At 35.2% G+C, this 19,947-nt stretch overlaps 2 protein-coding genes and 1 pseudogene across 3 annotated transcripts; all 3 read right to left on the minus strand.

Annotated features, from left to right (window-relative positions):
* Window positions 1-843: 843 nt before the first annotated feature.
* Window positions 844-5,707, minus strand: LOC131170368 (cysteine-rich receptor-like protein kinase 10). The gene is made up of 8 exons (XM_058129419.1): window positions 5,522-5,707; window positions 4,292-4,307; window positions 2,759-2,893; window positions 2,512-2,633; window positions 2,140-2,421; window positions 1,408-1,641; window positions 977-1,177; window positions 844-861 (listed from the first exon to the last, which is right to left on the minus strand). The coding sequence occupies exons 1-8, from the start codon at window positions 5,705-5,707 to the stop codon at window positions 844-846; spliced, it is 1,194 nt and encodes a 397-aa protein (XP_057985402.1).
* Window positions 5,708-7,540: 1,833 nt separating this feature from the next.
* LOC131170703 (cysteine-rich receptor-like protein kinase 10) lies at window positions 7,541-9,463 on the minus strand. Of its 2 annotated transcripts, XM_058130405.1 has the most exons (5): window positions 8,653-9,463; window positions 8,307-8,441; window positions 8,061-8,182; window positions 7,735-7,945; window positions 7,541-7,617 (listed from the first exon to the last, which is right to left on the minus strand). In XM_058130405.1, exons 1-5 carry the CDS (start codon window positions 9,461-9,463, stop codon window positions 7,589-7,591), a joined length of 1,308 nt encoding a protein of 435 aa, XP_057986388.1. In that variant the 3' UTR covers window positions 7,541-7,588. The 2 variants fall into 2 exon arrangements, with proteins under 2 accessions (XP_057986388.1, XP_057986387.1); XM_058130404.1 differs by having other exon boundaries at window positions 7,547-7,945.
* Window positions 9,464-10,941: 1,478 nt separating this feature from the next.
* Window positions 10,942-19,113, minus strand: LOC131170704 (cysteine-rich receptor-like protein kinase 10; annotated as a pseudogene).
* Window positions 19,114-19,947: the final 834 nt, after the last annotated feature.

Genomic DNA, 19,947 nt, shown 5'->3' on the forward strand with positions numbered 1-19,947 from the left:
AATTAGCATCTTTACGAGCACTCTAGTAACACAGCTATTTTGTCTTATGATATGTAACCATTCAAACTGCAGCAACTGGTTTAGCAATAATTCTAGTAGATTAAAAATGGGAAAGATAAAGAATCAATAGTTGACAACCATATAAATTTTCATGAAGGTTTTCTCAAGTCATTCCAAGATTTTTTTTTTTCCTCCCTTTATCTTGTTTTTATCTGGTAACATATTGACCAATTCAATTTTCCTTTTTCTTTTTTCCCCAAGTTTGTACGTGGATTATATGATACTTAAATTAGGCCAGGAATTTATGAAATTTTCTGACTTGGATATTGTTGAAAACCATCAGCAAGGTTCAATTGTTGCGCTTAAAGTTGCCTTGACCAAGATAGTTTAAGCCAATATGACTTTTAACTCCCCTACTATATATTCTCTATCATTTCTTTGTTTGCAGCCATGTCAAAATCAAGTACAAGAGGGTCAAAATTTTCTTTAATTAACCTTGCAATAATTTTGCATAACTCATTTGTGTTCCTTATTGTCATAGAGAACAGATCATATCTAATAATAACACTCATTAAAGCAAAAATTTATGATATGGAGAAGCTGACTTTGGATTGCATAGACTGAAGAAAGAAAACAATCCTTTTCTTTCTTTTCATGTTTCAATATTTTGGTTCAAACACATGTCCCAACAAAAAAGGTGTACAGATAATATCCATCTCGTCATTATTGGTTTCCTCTTTCCTTCACTCTCTTTTTATCTAGGCTCAGATTAGATATAATTGACGGGCTTTGCTCCACTAGGCAGATTCTTGAAACTTGATCACCTAGCTTAGAGATCCTCTATTATTCAGAAAACATTTCCTATGCTTTCAGAAAAAGGATACAAAGATATAATGATGGCAATCTGCAACTATAGAGTGACATTCCATTAGTTTATTTTTGGAGAATTCTCATCTTGTTACCATCGAGGATATACTTCAGTGATTGATGCTTCATCAACAGACCATTGTAGTGACTTGCTGGTAGATTGATCTGACTCCAATGCCTTCAATGTGAAGCTCTGCCCTGATCTGCTGTTGAGAACAAATGCTGGCCGTTGAGGCACTGGAAGAGTAACAGAATAGCTGATGAGCATCAGAACAACTTTTCCCATCGTTGTTCTGTCAGCTGGATCTTCCTGAACACATAACAACACTATTTTGATGCATCTTAAGACTTCATTTCTTGAATATGAATCTATCAAAACTGGATCCAACACTTCCAAAGGTGTCCCATTTCTCCAATGTTTCCGTAGTTGCAAAAGTTACAAGTAATTATGTCCGTGTAGTTGCAGCTAGCTTTACTTTAGGCTTCTGTTTAATCTTATTTCACTTGATTATGAGAAAGGGGGAAACTTCATATACTTACATAGCTCTCAAGGTCGTCAGCACCATCTATTTGATAGAAAGAACTATTCTTCTTTCCACTTAAAATTTTGAGAACTAAGAAACCAAAGCTATACATGTCTGACTTGACTGAGAATTGTCCATGCATTGCATATTCAGGAGACGCATATCCATTAAAGACAACCCAGACAGAGCAACGTTGGTACAAGGACAACAAAATTTCTTTGATCAACCTTGCAATAATTACAAAAATAACCTAAGTGACGCTGGTAAATATTTTGCTGAACAGAGCATATCAAATAATTAATTAAAACACACTAGAGCATATATGCTGATATGAAGAAGCTCACCTTGAATTTTCTATAATGGAATTGATAAGAGCATGAATATGATGCTTTCTTCTCATTCTTTTAATGTTTTTGTAGAATTAACAAATCTAGAGTAAGCAGAGCAAACAGGAAAAGTTGTAAATTAACTTACTATATGTCCCAACAACTCGACTTGTATTTTCTTCACTTTGATCAACTCCAAAAATTATGGCCATATCAAAGTCGGATACTTTTGGGTCCATATCTTAATCTAACAAAATATTGCAAACTTTAAGGTCGCGATGTATAATTTTAAGTCCAGAATCCTCTGAAAATAAAGAAAATCTCTAGCAATTCCTCCTATGATTTTGTAACGTCTTCCCCAATCCAATTGTCCTTGCTTTTCAGGGTCTACATATCCATGAAATCAAACACTTAAGTCAGACCTGAATGTTAGATTCAATACACATAATATGTTTTGAAGATCCTGAAGGAAATATGTTAAGAAGATCCTGACCGAAAAGAAAGTAGTCAAGGCTTTTGTTGGGAACAAATTCATAGACAAGAATCCTTTCTTCTCCCTCCAAGCAGAATCCAATTAACCTCACAAGATTTCTCTGTTGAAGCTTGGCTAACAATAACACCTCATTTTTAAATTCTACTGCCCCTTGCCCGGAGCTTCTCGATAGTCTCTTCACAGCTATTTCTTGCCCATTAGGAAGTATGACCTGGGAATTTTCATCCACGAATTGTTAGACCCTTCTCCAAACTACTTAAAATTCACAAAATTTACAACCATTAAACGAATAATTACCCACCTTGTAAACATCACCAAAACCACCTTCACCTAACTTGTTATCATCAGTGAAGTTATTTGTAGCAGCTTCTATTATACTCGGATCAAATTGCAGAGACTCCACAGTTGAAATTTCATTTCCACCTACATAAAAAACAAGTAAACGTTAATTGAGTTTTGTGAATTTTCTGGGATGAGAGCAAAGAACAAAACCGTAAAAGAACATTGCGATTCCATAATTGGCAGAAGAAATTGAATTATTATTTTACCATCTTCCGGTAGAGTATCAGACTTCTGTCTTGCCCTTCTCCTTAGGAAACAGTAGCCCATGCAAAACAGCACAATAAAGATAGAAATTGGGGCAACAATGGCTACAATTGTAACAGCTGAGATGCTGCTTTTTCCTGTGTAAATAGAGAAATATCAGGTAGATAAATCTTCACTTTCCCACAAGGACGATGACGAGAAATAAAGGATAACTTCCAACAACAGCCCTTTTTTTTTTCAATAGGTACATGGGGAGGGATATCGAACCGGGGACGCGTCTCTAGGTTTGTTGCGCCCTTGGCACTGGACTAAAGCCAGGCGGGGGCGGCGACAGTGGCTCCTGGGAAATGATCATTTATTAAGCTTAAACAGAACAAGTTAACATTACCTTGGAAATGAGTCTCTTAAAATAGTATAAATACTACGGAATTTTAGAGTAAAAAAATAACTTGAAATTATTTTTTAAAACAAAACTTGTAAATTAAAAAAGAAAGGATAAAAAATAGAATTAAGAATTTAAAAATCGAAATTAAAAGTATATATATATATATATATATATATATATATATATATATATATATTAAAGAACACTGAATCGGTTAAAATGGATACGATAAAATTTATATATTTATTGAAAACTTATAATTATATTTTATAATTAAAATAAAATATAAAAATTATTTTATATGAATTACTGTTTTTAGTGAATTTTAATAAAATTCGATCCCTATTCATAATTATTTATATGAAAAAATTTTAACACTACTACATCTAAATTCATGTAAAAAAAATCAGCCAAATAGTACTTTTGGAATATGGAATTTTTAATTCACATTTTTTAAATTTTATTTTCATTTAATTTATTATAAGCTACAATTTATTACATTTAAAAAATAATTTATTAACATTAAAATTAATATTTGAGTTTAAACATAAATAATCTATTTTCATATAAAATCAAATTACTATTTTGATTAAAAGGAATCATATTTCCATGATTTATCGTGAACAACATATTTTTAGCTACGGTTTGAACAATTACTGTTTTGACCCAGCTCATGACTTAATGTAGAGGAATGCACATATTTATGAATGTAATTTTAGTTTTCTTCATCCATCCAATATATTTTAAATTTTTTTTTATTTTTAATAGCAAAATTAAATTATAAAATAATATTGAAAAATTGCACTTTCAAAAATAAAATTTAATTCCTCTGTTCTAATTGCTTTAGGCCTTGCTCATGTGAAATAAAAATTTATATTTTTATCGATTTATATATTTTTATAAGACGTATTATTACAAAAATAAATTTCTGAAATAAAAAAAATATAAATTTAAAATTAGAAACCAATCAATGTGACAATAATATGGAGGAAAGAAAACAGGAAGGTTTCAACTTTACTATAGAGGAATAAAACTTGAGTATTTTCTCTTTACTTTTTTCAATAAAACTCTAAATTTTTTTTTTAACTTTTTTTCATTTTACAAAATTGTTATGGGGATAAATACGTAAATTTAACACTCCTTGACTTGCCTTCACCACTTTCCTCCTTTCAAACACATAGTAGCAGTCAAAGCAAACTTACTATCTGCTTCAAAGCAAACTTGCTATTTGCTTCTAACTTTTTTGTGTAATTGAATGAATCCTAGTTAAATTGCTAGAAAGTTGAAAAATCAGAAGGCTAGAAGAAGGAAGCACAAAAGACAAATCTGTTGGCTTTGTGAGATGGCCTTTTGCCACCTGATTCAACTCTTCACGCCAATATAATCTAAATATTATTTCAACTCAGGAGTGCTACGGAAGGCGACGACATGTTATCTAATGATTCGTCTCATTAGGTGCCATAGGTTTAGTGATAGGTCCTTTTTATAGTTTTGGTTAAATTGAAAACATCAATAATTACCCTGATCTCGAGTTTAAGGGAGCTATTAGTGTCATACCCGAAAGAGCGCTCTATTTTTGCAATTCAAAAGACAATCCGTTGACCGAAGGGACACAAATGGAAGACAACTTCCATCTCACCCCACATGTGCTTTTATTGCGTACGTGACCTAACACACAGAAAAAGAAACATGCTCTGCATACAGAAATGAGAAAACTAAGGGCGATTCTATTTCACCATGTCTCTACACAGTTTCACACGGCCACATATAAAGGATGGATTTACGGTTGGAAATTTTCAGCGTAGAATTTAAGCTTCTTTGCCATGGAAGGTAAGGCATGTTTCAAGTCAATACCTAGGTCCATCATTAGTGATGATACTTATTGAACATTCAAATGTTAATCTACTCTCATCCACGCACAGATTTTTCTTTCTATTTTTATGAAAAATCTGACAATTTTTTAAAATCCTATGTTTCCAAGAAATCCTAGCAAAGTTTCCAAGTTGGGGTTTTGCAGAGTTTTATTTCATATTCTACAGCTTGTCTTTTTGGACTATCACCCGTCAAGAATTCACAATGAAAACGATTTGGCTCTGTTAATTGCCAGAAAATGCTAGGCATTTTTTTTTTGTTACATTCCGCATTCAGAGAAATAAATTGCTTTTTGATGATATGGTATTTCAGTACAATTTTGGCTAGGAATATTGTTGAAATTAACTTGATCACCTAGCTGAAAGTTCATCTATTATTCAGAGTAAAACATTTCCAATGCTTTCAGAAAAATATTTAAATATATAACGATGGCAATCTGCAACTATAGAGCAGTGTTCCATTAGTTTATTTGTGGAGAAGTCACATCTTGTGACTATCGAGGATATACTTCAGTGATTGATGCTTCATCAACAGACCATTGCGCTGACTTGCTAGTAGATTGATCCGACTCCAACGCCTTAAATGTTAAGCTCTGCCCTGATCTGCTGTTGAGAACAAATGCTGGCTGCCGAGGCACTGGAAGAGTAACAGAATAACCGTTAAGCATAAGAACTACTGTTATGGAAAAATTCATAAATCTAGAGTAAGCAGAACAAACAGGAAAAGTTGTAAACTTACTATGTCCCAACAACTCTATTTGTATTTCCTTCACTTTGATCAACTCCAAAAATTCTATCCATACCAAAGTCTGCTATTTTTGGTTTCATATCTTGATCTAACAAAACATTGCTAGCTTTAAGGTTGCGATGTATAATTCTAAGTCTAGAATCCTCGTGAAGATAAAGGAATGATGTGTCCCAACCGCAAGTGCACGGGTCGTTCAAGTAGTATAGAAAAAGATATCGTTCTCACGAGGAGTTGTGTTAATGATTGAATGTTTTATGTAAAATAAAATATATTAAAATTGTATTTTAATCAAATTAATGAAAGAAATTTAGGAATTTGAAGCATAAGATATGAAAATGCAAAACTAAATTTAAACAATGACTAATTTAATAATTCGCAAAATAAAGAAATTGATAATAATGAAAATTAATAAAATGAGATTAAACTAAACACTCAAAAGTAAAATTCCAAGCAATAATTGATGAAAGACGATTCTGGAGTTAAGGGTTCATATTTAAGTCATTTTGGGATTTTCCCTAGCTAGCCCAATCCATGAAATTTATGAGTTTAAAGGAGATTAATTCTAAAATCCTTTGAAAACTCTTTCGAGTGAGACAAAGAGTGCCTTAATTAACTTAGTCCTACTTTCGTAGAGTTAAAATTAACCAAGACTCATTAGGTTATTTAATCAATTTATTAAAACCCTCTTAACCCTTAGTCTATTTCTAGATCTAAGTTAATTAAGTCTAATTTCTTGATTAACTATCACTTGATTTTCTCCTTTCGGTGCTTCAACCAAGGATTAAGAACATAACTTAATGGGGCCCTTCATTAAGCAGGTGAATAAGCACACAAGAAATGGATTAAACCTCATAAATTTCATTAAATTGGGACTAACCCAGTTCAAATCCACAAAAGTAACTAAAATATTACATCCCTTATTCTAGAATCAAAGAAAACTACTCACAATCCATGTTTAACACAAGAAATTCTAAGTAAAAGAGGAAATAAATCATGAAAATAAACTAAAACTAAAGAAACCCGATACAAGAAAGGTAGGAAATATGCAAGAAAGGAAAGAAAACTCCAAATCTGTCTGAAAATGGAGGGGGTGACGTTTTAGCTCCCTTTTCTTGACTCTTCAGCTGCTGCTCCTCTTCTTTTGTTTTTCCTCCCATTCTAAAATGGGATAAGGGCCTATTTATATCTTTTTCTCTGACAAGGAGCCCTAAAATGGTGTGTTTGAGGTGTGTTTTTATGAAAGAATCTTCTGCCAGCTCATTATGGAGACTTTATGAAATCAGATAAGTGGATCGCATAGGTTATGCGATCCCTTATGCGCTGGCCGTTCTCGCTCTCTGTGCAAAGCTGCATGAGCAAGGTGCAAGACTGCATAGGTTATGCAGTTTTCCGTGAGGTCGCATAAGCAAGGCACGAATCTGCATAAGTTATGCGATAACTTATGCAGATTTCGGCAGGTTTGGGACATTGTTTCTTCTCCTTATGCAGAACTGCACAACTTATGCAGCAAGTTATGCGCAATTTGGCCAATGCATACTTCAACTTTGAAACTTGTTTTTGACATCTTTGGTTGTAGAAATCACTCCTCAATGGCAAAATTTCTTTTTTTAGTCCCTCAAAAACACCATTTTTCCTATAAAACAAAGTAAAGTTATAAATTAGTCCAAAATTGACAATTATGAAAAACTATCTAAATAACTAATGAAATTAGCTAAAAGTGACTAATAATCAAATAAAATGGCTATGAAATTAAACCTAAATGACTATACAAAATGTATGTATCAAGGAACCCTCTAGCAATTCCTCCTATGATTTTGTATCGTCTTTCTCAATCCAATTTTCCTTGCTTTTCAGGGTCTATATATCCATGAAATCAAACATTTAGATCCGCATGTTAGATTCAATACAAATACAAATAATGAATTCCTCATGAGCGAAACACAGTAGTGAGGTATATGTTTAGAAGATCCTGACCGAAAAGAAAGTAGTCAAGGCTTTTGTTGGGAACAAATTCATAGACAAGAATTTTTTCTTCTCCCTCCAAGCAGAATCCAATCAGCCTCACAAGATTTCTGTGTTGAAGCTTGGCTAACAATAACACCTCATTTTTAAATTCTTCTGCCTCTTGCTCAGAGCTTCTTGACAGTCTCTTCACAGCTATTTCTCGCCCATTAGGAAGTGTGCCCTGGGAATTTACATCCACGAGTTGTTAGAACCTCTCCAAACTACTTAAAATTTCAGGGTTAATGGACTTAGAATGCACAAAATTCACAATCATTAAATGGTCACTAACTGCCCACCGTGTAAACACCACCAAATCCACCTTCACCTAACTTGTTATCATCAGAGAAGTTATTTGTAGCAGCTTCTATCATACTCAGATCAAATTGTAAAGACTCCACGGTTGAAATTTCATTTCCACCTACATAAAAACCAAGGACATGTTTACTGAGTTCTGTAAATCCTTTGCGACAAAAGCAAAGAACATAACCATAAAAAAGAACATTGCTTCCATTCTTAGAAGAAGAAATTGAATAATTATTTACCATCTTCCTCTATAGCGTCATACTTCTTTCTTGCCCGCCTCCTTAGGAAACAGTAGCCCATGCAAAAGAGCACAATAGAGATAGAAATTGGAGCAACAATGGCTACAATTGTAACAACTGAGATGCCGCTTTTTCCTGCTTAAATAGAGAAATATCAGGCTGCTACAATTGTAACAGCTGAGATGCCGCTTTTTCCTGCTTAAATAGAGAAATATCAGGCTAAGTAGATAAATCTTTACTTTCCTACAAGGATAATGGCAAGGAATAAATGATAACTTCCAACAACAGCCACTGGCGCCGTGGAAATAATCATTTACTAACCTTAAACAGTACGAGTCAACTTTACCTTGCCCTGAACCTGTAAGCGGAGGGGGAACCACTGGTGGTGATGGCGGTGGCGCCCTTGTAGAAGTAGCATTATAAAATGGGTAAACTTCATAACGAATATTGCAACTCGGAGACAAGACTCGTCCGCCTTGCTTTCCATCACAACAACTAGGCAATTTTGCGATAGCTATCTCAAGACACCGGTTACAATCAGAGCTCGATAGATCCGGTGTGCACTGCACGAGATTGTAAAGATTCTGAAACCCCGTAAATTTGGTTTCTTTTACAGCAAACTTTTTAGCTCCTGATGCAGCATTCGCAGCCTCAGTAGCCGCATCCTCCATGGCGTTGGACAATAGCTCATTAAAACGATTTTGATCTGAGATATTCTGCGTATTAACTAAGTATGCACTAGGGTCTTGGCTGATGGAGGAGAAGAAGAACTGGTTTGAATAACGGAGAAGGCACTCGTCGTACCATATTATGGCTACTTTCTCGACAGGGCAACGTTCGACTATGTCCTGGGTGGCGAAGGTGACACAAGTTTGGCAGACATCGGAGCTAAAATCACCACGGCAGAGAAATAGACCATAGATATCGTCAGGGTCCCGCCCAGTAGAGGTGTTGTAAAACCCAATATTATATTTATTGGCAGTTGCGTTGGAGGAAAGAGAAGAGAGAAGGATATTTCGATTGGCCTGATAAGTGCTGTTTGCAGTGAAAGTAGTCGTATTTGGGCAAACATGATAGAGGTAAGTGGGCCGTGCTCGGATGGTTACGGCAACGCCAAGCAAGAAGGATAAGATTATGAACAATTTAAGAGGGCTCATTCTTGCTTCTGGTTCTAGAGTGTGCAAGAGGGAAAAGATCAATTTCATCCCCACAATTTTCTGTTTTCCCCTTTTTTTTTCTTCTGAAAAATGCAAGCTAAGCTAAAAGCCTTGCCTCTTTCTCAGTTAGGTATGGTGATGAGATGACATTAGAGCAGTGCGGAACCGAAGAAGATGCCTCATAACACCAAGTCAAGTCAAACCCAAATTTCTTTTCTTCATCAGAATATCTTTATCATCATGAATAGGATTCACAATTTTTTATAATTTGGTAAGGAGAAAATTAGTACAATTTCACAAGTAATCGAGTTTCTTTTTTTTTATTCAAAGATGTACATGTACATACAGTAAGTTTAGAGACCGAATATATTTTTTGATAAAATTATAATAATTTTATTAAAATATATTAATACATATAAATTATCTGCACAGTATCTACTATTAATGTAAAATATTAAAGGACTAACCCCCACGCAGAGTGTGGTAAAAATGCGCATTATTGACCAACAATTCAATACTTACAAAAAGATTGTCGATGGATAGGGACCGAAGTGAAAAGGTGACGTATGCTTCCGCCAAAATAGCATGTTCTCAATTTTTTTAATATTATATTACGTAATCGCACTAATTGATAAACTTTTTAATTAGTTTATTGTTGGCTTTTCCTCATTGGTTGATGTTGGTCCAATTTCATTTGCAATCATAATAAATAGATAAATTAATAAGTAATCATAACAGTAAGGGGGCACTGGGCATGGCAAGCATGACCCAGTCGCTGGATTATGGACATTAGCATATTGTTTATATAAAATACTCTAGAAATATTCATAGGATGTGCTCTCATTATCGCCAAACTTTTTCCCCCTTACAGAAAAATCTGAGCAAAAATTTAAGAAAGACAACCATGCATTCTCTTCCAATTCTTCAATTTTCTATGAATTTTTAGAACTGCTCAAGAAAAATCTGGTGCCTTGAACATATGGAGATTCCCATCACCGTCCTACATCTAGTTTAAATCTGTGTTTTGTGTGTATAGGTGTTGCGTTCAAGCCAGAAAGTGAGTAATAATAAGTGTGGATGTGGAAAATGATGAAAGGTCACCCTAGGAGATATTGGACGCTTATGCCGCTTTATTCATGAGCAAAATGGTGCACATCTATAATTGTAGAATAAGCTCTTATCTTCTTGCAAAAGAAAATGATGATAAGTGTATATTTTACAAAATTTAAGTCTTTTTGTTATAAAATTTCTATTTTGGGTTTCATATTTTTGACTCTACTCTTAAATTTGATCAAAAAGAAAATTTAATTTCATTGCTCAAAAACTGATACAAGAATCCTCTAATTGTAAATAGAGAAAAAATTATGTCTCAAGAATTATATTCCAGTTTTAATTATAGAATAAACCATACATGATGGTGCACCTTTCTTTCTTTTTTTTAAGATCACACATGGTGTGAGTTATGTTTTCTCTCTTACTGCTGGAAATAATAAAGTTTATTTAATGCTGAAAAATTTTTAACAATAAATCAACTCCAACTACAGACTGAGACAGAGGAAAGTTTCCAAGTTGGTGGTGAGTACAGCTATGTCTGGCCTCTAATATCATTCATTCCATATTCCACAGGGTTGTCTTTTTGAAGGAATCTCATTTTTGTGACTATCGAGGATGTACTTCAGAAATTGATGCTTCAATAACAGAACATGGCACTGACTTGCTAGCACACTGCTTCGACTTCAACCCCTTTGTGATGCTCTGCCCTGATCTGCTGTGAAGAAAAAATGCTGGCCGTTGGGGCACTGGAATTGTAGCAGAATAACTGTTGAGCATCAGAACTACTGTTGCCATTGTGGGTCTGTCAGCTGGATCTTTCTGAACACATAACAACCCTATTTGGATGCATCTCAAGACTTCACTTCTTGAATATGAATCTGTCAAAATTGGATCCAACACTTCCAAAGGCGTCCCATTTCTCCAATGTTTCCAGACCTGCAAAATTTCAAGCAATTATATGTCCGTGTAGTTGCAGCTTTGGGCTCTGTTTATTATCTTACTTCACTAGCTTGGTGCTGATGAGTTGATATTGGCTATAATGAAGGGACAAAACTTCATACTTACAGAGCTCACAAGGCCATCTTGGCTATCCGTTTGATTGAAAGAACTAATCTTTTTTCCACTTATAATTTCGAGAACTAAGACTCCAAAGCTGTATATGTCAGACTTGACCGAGAACAGTCCACGCATTGCATACTCGGGAGGCATATATCCACTAAATCATCAACACAGGCAGAACAATGTATTGGTTCAACAATGGAAAGAACTTGTTAATCTAGCGTAAGCAGAACAAAGAGGAAAAATTGCACACTTACAGTGTTCCAGCAAATTTTATTTGTGTTTCCTTGACTTTGATCAACTCCAAAAATTCTGGCCAAACCAAAATCTGATATTTTTGGATTCATATCTTCATCTAACAAAATATTGCTAGCTTTAAGATCTCGATGTATAATTTTAAGTGGAGAATCCTCGTGAAGATAAAGAAAAGCGGCAGCTATTCCTCCTATAATTTTGTAACGTCTTCTCCAATCCAATCGTCCCTGCTTTTCAGGGTCTACATATCCACATGAAATCAAACATTTAACTCAGATCATCATGTTAGACTCGATACAAATAATGCATTCCTCATGAGCAGAACACAAACATATGTTTAGAAGAAACTGACAGAAGAGAAAGTAGTCTAGGCTTTTGTTGGGAACAAATTCATAGACCAGAATCTTTTCTTCTCCCTCCAAGCAAAATCCCATCAGCTTCACAAGATTTCTATGTTGAAGCTTGGCTAACAATAACACCTCATTTTTAAATTCTCCAGCTCCTTGCCCAGTGGTGTGGCCCAACCGCAAGTGCATGGGTCATACAAGTAATACAGTAAAGATATCGTTCCCACGAGGAGTTGTGTTAATGATTGAATTTTTGATATAAAAAGTTGACTAAATTGAACTATTCTTGAAATTAAGGTAACAAATTGATGGGTATTTGAGTATGAAATCTATATGAGCAAAATTAATAATCTATCCAACAATGTATTAATTAAACTAAAATTACATCAAATTGAAAGAAGCAAGTTGAAATATGGCAAGATTTTAAAATGGCAAGCAATTAAATTCAATTGAAAATTAGCAATGGTAAAAAAAACGATTCTGGAGTTCGGGATTTCATATTCGAGCTATTTTGGGATTTTAAATCGGTTATCCAATTTTGTGAAACTTATGGTTTTAAGGAGATTAATTCTTAAATTCTTTGAATACCCTTTCGAGTGAGACAAAGAGTGCCTTAATCAAACTAATCCTACTTTCGTGGAGTTAGAATTAATTAAGACCCATTAAGTTCCTTAATTAATCTGTGAATCCTCTTAATCCTTAGTCTATTTCTAGATCTAAGTTAATTAAGTCCAATTCCTTGATTATCTATCACAAGGCCTTCTCCTTTCGGTGCTTCAACCATGGATTAAGAACATTACTTAATGGGATCCTACACTAAGCATGTTATTAAGCACACAAGAAATGAATAAAACTCATTAAGACCACAAAATATGGATTACCCAATCAAAGTCCACAAAATATCTCAAATATTACAATCCTTACTCCAGAATCAAAAGTAAAACTACTCACTATCCATAATGCTTACAAGATAAATTGAGTTTAAATGGAAATAAAGCTTTAATCTAAGCTAAGGAATAAGAAATTAAACACTAGAAATGTAGAAAAATGTAAGGAAAGAAAGAAATCTGCAAATCTTGGTTGAAAATGGTGTGGAAGGTGAAAGTGACTCTTCAAATTCTGCCTCCCTTCTCCTTTCCTTTTCTGCTCCTTGTCTCCTTTCTAAAATGGGAAAATGAGACTATTTATAGTATTTTTCTGACATGGAGCCCTAAAATGGTGTGTTCTAGGAGGAATTATCTGAGGGAATCTTCTGCCAGCTCATTAATGAACTCTTTATGGGACTGCATAAGTGGACTGCATAAGTTATGCAGTTTTCGGCTGATTCTGGTTCATTTATGCGAAACTGCATGACTTGGTGCATAGGCTATGCACAATTCCGTGAAGGTGCATAAGAGAGGCGAGAATGTGCATAAGCTATGCAGTCTCCTTATGCACATTTCGGTTGGTTCTGGAACAGTGATTTTTCTCCTTATGCAGATCTGCATAGCTTATGCGGCAAGTTATGCACAATTTGGTCAATGCATATTTCAGCTTGAAAACTTGTTTTTGACATATTTGGCTGTAGAAGTCACTCCTCAGTGGCAAAATTTCTCTTCAGTCCTTCAAAAACACCATTTTTCCTACAAAACAAAGTAAAAATTACAAATTAATCCAAAATCGACAATTATGAAAAACTAACTAATTAACTAATGAAATTAGCTAAAAATGACTAATAATCAAATAAAATGGTTATGAAATTAGACCTAAATGACTATGCAAAATGTATGCATCACCCAGAGCTTCTTGATAGTCTCTTCACAACTATTTCTTGCCCATTAGGAAGTTTTCCCTGGGAATTTACTTCCACGAATTGTTAGACCTTTTCGCAAATTTTAAAATTTTTTAGTCATTTCCATAGTTCTATGAACCTTGAATGCTTAAAATTCACAATCAATAAAGTGATTACTATTTGCCCACCTTGTGAACCTGACCAAATCCACCTTGGCCTAACTTGTTATCATCAGAGAAGTTGTGTGTAGCAGCTTCTATTGTACTCAGGTCAAATTGCAAGGAAGAAATTTCTTTTCCACCTACATAAAAACCAGAGAGATCTTTATTGAGCTTTGTGAAGTAATTCATATACCACAATAGCGTACGAAAATTTATAAAATAGCAACTCAATAAATAACCACAATAAATTAGAGCACTTTTTACCGTTATCTTCCTGTATAGCGTGGTATTTCTTTCTCGCCAGCCTCCTTAGGATGCCAAAAAGCACATCAGAGCCAGAAATTGCAGCAACAACGGTCACGATTGTTACAGTTGAGATGCCTCTTTTTCCTGCACAAATTGATAAATATTACACATTATATTTTTCCCTTCTTTTCACTTCCTCCTCTTTCCATTTTGAAAAAAAAGAAAAAAAAAATATATGAATTTTGTCACACTTAAATGTACTTTAATGAAAAGAAATAACCAATAACCATAAAGGCCTAAACAGTACAAATCAAGTTTACCTAGTGGCTTTGTTCCTAAACCTGTAGGCGCTAAACCTGTAGGCGGAGGAGGAAGAAACACAGGCGATGGTGGTGGCGCCCTAGGTGCAGTAGCATTATAAAATACGTACATTTCATACCGAACACTGCAACTTGGAAACAAGACTCTTCCTCCTTGCCTGCCATCACGACAATCCGGCAATAATGAGATAGCTATCTGAAGACAATTGTTACATTCAGACCTAGATAGATCCGGTGTGCACTGCACGAGATTGTACAACTTCTCAGTGTTCTTAAAATCTACTTCTTTAACAACAAACTTCTTGGTTCCTGATGGCGCAAATGCGGCCTTAGTATTGGAAAGGCAACTGTTAGCTGTCACTTATTTTGCATTTATTTAGAGTATTTGTTTATGATTCTGATACAATTTTGGTAGTTTAGCTTGATTAGGAACCTATTTATTAGTTGTAATTTTTTATATATATCTTTGATTTCTGGGGCAATAAACATCAGAATTCTTACTCTAAAATTTCTTAGTTCTTTTACATGGTATCAGAGCCATGGCTGATGAAAAGAAAAATGAGAGCTCAGAATCAGGGAAGAAAACTTCTAGTTCTTACACACTAAATTCGAATGACAATCCAGGTAACTTGATTACCCAAGTTCAGTTGAAGGGTGAGAATTATGAAGAATGGGCGTGAGCTATGCGTACTACATTGCTGGCTAGAAAGAAATATGGTTTTATTGATGGATCTGTCAAGCAACCAGCAGATGACTCGCTAGAACTCGAAGATTGGTGGACGGTTAACTCTATGCTGGTTTCTTGGGTGTTTAACACCATTGAACCGACGCTTCGCTCGACCATCTCTCACATGGAGAACGTAAAGGATCTGTAGGAGGATATTAAACAGAGGTTCGCGATTGGGAATGGTCCACGAATGCAGCAACTGAGATCAGATTTGGCGAATTATAGGCAGGAAGGTCAATCGATTGTGTCCTATTTCGGAAGACTCAAAACGTTATGGGATGAAATAAACAACTATGATCAGATACCAGTGTGTATCTGTGTAGGCTACAGATGCAATCTTACCATTGAATTGGAAAGAAAGCGTGAAGAAGAGAGAGTTCATCAGTTTTTGATGGGCTTGGTTGAAGAAGGATACAGAACAATGCGCTCTAATGTTTTGAGCACTGGACCCTTGTCCAATTTGAATCGTGCCTATGCTATGGTTGTTCAGCAAGAGTGGGTGCGAACTATGACACGAACCAAAGAAGAAAGAGGCAATCCTATGAGTTTTGCAATTCGAGCAGGTAGTCAAAATTCAGGGGGGCATAAAGACAAATCCTCAATTTGTTCTAATTGCAACCGAGAGGGACATGATGCTGAAAGTTGTTTCTAGCTGATAGGTTATCCAGAATGGTGGGGTAATAGACCACGTGCAACTTCTGCTGGATGAGGAGGTGGTCAAAAGCGTGGCAATGGAGCAGGACGTAGCAAGGGAGGAGTTGCTCGTGCCAACGCCACAAAAGCAACTAGAGTTGATGGTGGGCGTGGAATTGTGACAGATTCATATCAAAAGGGTCTTAGTGGATTAAATGAAGAGCAGTGGGCTGCTTTGCTGGGCATGTTGAATTCTTGTCAGAATGGTGGCAATGAGAGGCTGACAGGTACGCAAAGGATATTTCCTTGGATTATTGACACAGGAGCTTCCCATCATATGACAGGAACGTTGGCATTTTTTAGTGAATTGCGTGACATTGTGCCATGCTCAGTCGGGTTACCTAATGGAGAAAAGACCTTGGCGGTGAAAGAAGGAACTGTGTTGCTTGGAGGAGACTTGAAATTGCAACGAGTCCTTTATGTGCCAAATTTGAATTGCAATCTGATCTCTGTATCACAACTACTTAATGATTCAAATTTGGTTATTCAACTCACTAATAAAATTTGTGCTATACAGGACCTAAATTCGAGGAACCTGATTAGAGCGGGTGAGCAACGCGAGGGGCTGTACTTTCTCAAGGGAGTGACATCGGTACATGCTTGCAAGGTAGCTGATGTGGGGTCTTTTGAGCTTTGGCATAAGAGAATGGGTCATCCTTCTTATAAGGTGGTAGAGTTAATTCCAGAAACTGGTAGCATAGTTAGGAAAACTAATAAAACTTGTGAAGTTTGTTTTAGAGCAAAGCAAACAAGAGAGATTTTCTTTTCTAGTGACAATAAAGCTTATGGTTATTTTGAATTGATACATTGTGATTTGTGGGGACCTTATAGAGTCCCAACTTCTTATGGAGCAATTTACTTCTTAACAATTATTGATGATTACTCTCGTGCTATTTGGATATATTTGCTGAATGGAAAACAAGAAGTAGCTTGTGTTCTTAAGAAATTTATTGTGATGGTTAAACGCCAATTTGAAAAAAAATGTGAAAATTATCATAAGTGATAACGGAAGTGAATTTATGTGCTTGAAAGAATATTTTGATGAACAAGGGATGTTGCATCAGACTTCCTGTGTAGGAACACCTCAACAAAATGGCCGAGTGGAAAGAAAACATCGCCATATTCTTAATGTGGCAAGAGCCTTGCGTTTCCAAGCAAATTTACCCATAGAATTTTGGGGAGAATGTGTACTTGCAATCAGGTATTTGATTAATAGGACTCCATCTATGTTATTAAATGGTAAAACCCTATATGAGATGCTCTTTGGGAAAGTACCTTCTTACAAACACGTTCGCATTTTCGGTTGTTTGTGCTATGCGCATAATCTGAATTGGGATAAAGATAAATTTGGTAGTAGAAGTCGTAGGTGTGTTTTTGTTGGGTATCCATTTGAAAAGAAGGGATGGAGATTGTATGATTTGGAAACTAAAGAATACTTTGTATCAAGAGACGTGGTATTCGCTGAAACAGAATTTCCATATGCAAATGAGAAAACAATGGGTGATGAACTCATTAAAAATGGAGTTGAGGAGTTGGGTGATGAATGTGATCTCAGGGTATACTACTGCATGCCAATTGTGATATCAAATTGTCTGCTTACTGTGATTCTGATTGGGCTAGCTATCCTTTGACGAGACGGTCTTTGACCGGTTATTTTGTTCTTTTGGATGAATCCCCTATCTCGTGGAAGACTAAAAAGCAATTATTTTGTTCCACATACCAATTTTGTTCTTTGACAGTGTCTCGCTCATCCGCTGAAGCTAAATATCGGTCTATGAGTACTACAACTTGTGAACTTAAATGGTTGAAAGGATTATTGAATTCTCTTGGTGTGGCGCATACTGAACCTATGAATTTGTATTGTGATAGTCAGGCAGCTCTGCATATAGCTGCTAATCCTGTCTATCATGAACGTACCAAGCATATTCAAGTGGACTGTCATTTTATCCATGATGAGATATTGAATGGTAACATTCGAACAGATTATGTACGTAGTTCAATGCAACCTGCGGATATCTTCACAAAGGCGTTGGGAAATGATCAGTTTGACTTTCTTTTTCGCAAGTTGAGCATTCGAGATCTCCATGCTCCAACTTGAGGGGGGTATTGGAAAGGCAGCTGTTAGCTACCACTTATTTTACATTTATTTAGGGCATTTATTTAGGAATTTTTATATGCATATCTGTTCTTACTTTTTGTTGTATGATTCTGATACAATTTTGGTAGTTTAGCTTGATTAGGAACCTATTTGTTAGCTGTAATTTTTTATATATATCTTTGATTTCTAGGACAATAAACATCAGAATTCTTATTCTAAAATTTCTTAGTTCTTTTACACTCAGCAGCCACATCTCTCGTGGTGGTAATCAATAGATTGTTAAAACGATCTACATCAGTGATATTTTTTACATTCCGCATATACACCGTTGGATTTTGGTCCACGGTGGAGAAGAAAGACTTGTTTGAGTAACGTACAAGGCACTGATCGTACCATATTATGCCCTCTTTCTCAACTGGGCAACGTCGGACTAGATCCACCTGGGTGGCGAAGGAGACACAATCTTGGCAAACATCGGGGCTATAATCGCCACGGCAGAGAAATAGGCCGTAAACGTCATCTGGGTCGTGGCCGGCGGAGGTGAAGTGAAACCCAATACTGCGGGATGCGTTGGAAGAAAGAGAAGAGAAGAGGATATTTAGATTGGCCTGGTAGGTGCTGTTTGTGGGGAAAGTGGTTGCGTTTGAGCAAAGATGAAAGAGATACTTGGGTTGTGCTTCAGTAGTAATGGCAAGGCCGAGCAACAAGGTTAGGATTATGTATAATTTAATAGGGTTCATTTGCGGATCAAATTCTATGCTCTACGAGGGAAAGGATCGGTTTCATCACTAGTTTCTGTTTCCTTTTCTCTTGCTGGAAATTGTAAGCTTAATTATTTAGGTTAGGTGTTGAAATTTACGTGTTGGCTGTGGAAATACATGCCTTTAGCAGGGTAGAAGGAGACGACTCAAATCAACCAAGTCAAGTCTTCGCCAGAGGATCTCAGTCCAAATTTTCCTAATAATAAGAATAACTCAATTTATTATAAATTTAATTTATTATAAATTTAAAGTATAAATATATAAAATTTATATATTTAATAAATAAATTTTATAATATATTTTATATATTAAATGTATAATAAATTAAATTTTAATAAAAATTTTTTCATTAGTGAAATTCGTCAAAACAAATTTTTAGTAGCAAAAACACAAGCGAGTGAGATTGAGTTTAGCTTAAGGAGTATTTAAGATGGGATAAGAACAATAATATAAAATAATATTTATATTATTAAATTAGTGGAGAAAATCAGATGAGAGAACTTATGATTTGTCTGAAAAGATTTTATGGACATATAATCATTATCATAAGGCTTGTAATCCAATCAAGATTAATTCTACCACTTAAAGCTATCTTTTTGTCGGCGTTGCTTGGTCCAATTAGGGGTGGCCACGGTTCAGGAATCGCCGGTTACGGTTCCTGAACCGCCGGTTCAGGTTTAATAAAATCATGAATTTGAACTAAACCATCATGGGACGGTTTGGAAGACAGTTCCTGAACCGCCGATTCCAGTTCGAGTCCCGATTTAAAAAGGTTTAAAAGACAGTTCAAAAAATAACAGTTCAAGACAGTTTGAAGGACGATTTAGAAGCGATTTTGGAGCGGTTTAAGAGCGACTTAAAGGAAAAAATTAGAGGAAAATTTTATTGATTTATAATTTAAGTTATATTTGTAAAAATATTTTAATTTTTCTTAGAAATATTTTAATCAAAATAAAATAAGAATAAAAACAATAAAATTCACTTATTTTTAAG

This window comes from Hevea brasiliensis, chromosome 11, assembly GCF_030052815.1.
Source record: "Hevea brasiliensis isolate MT/VB/25A 57/8 chromosome 11, ASM3005281v1, whole genome shotgun sequence".
NCBI classification, from domain to species: domain Eukaryota; kingdom Viridiplantae; phylum Streptophyta; class Magnoliopsida; order Malpighiales; family Euphorbiaceae; genus Hevea; species Hevea brasiliensis.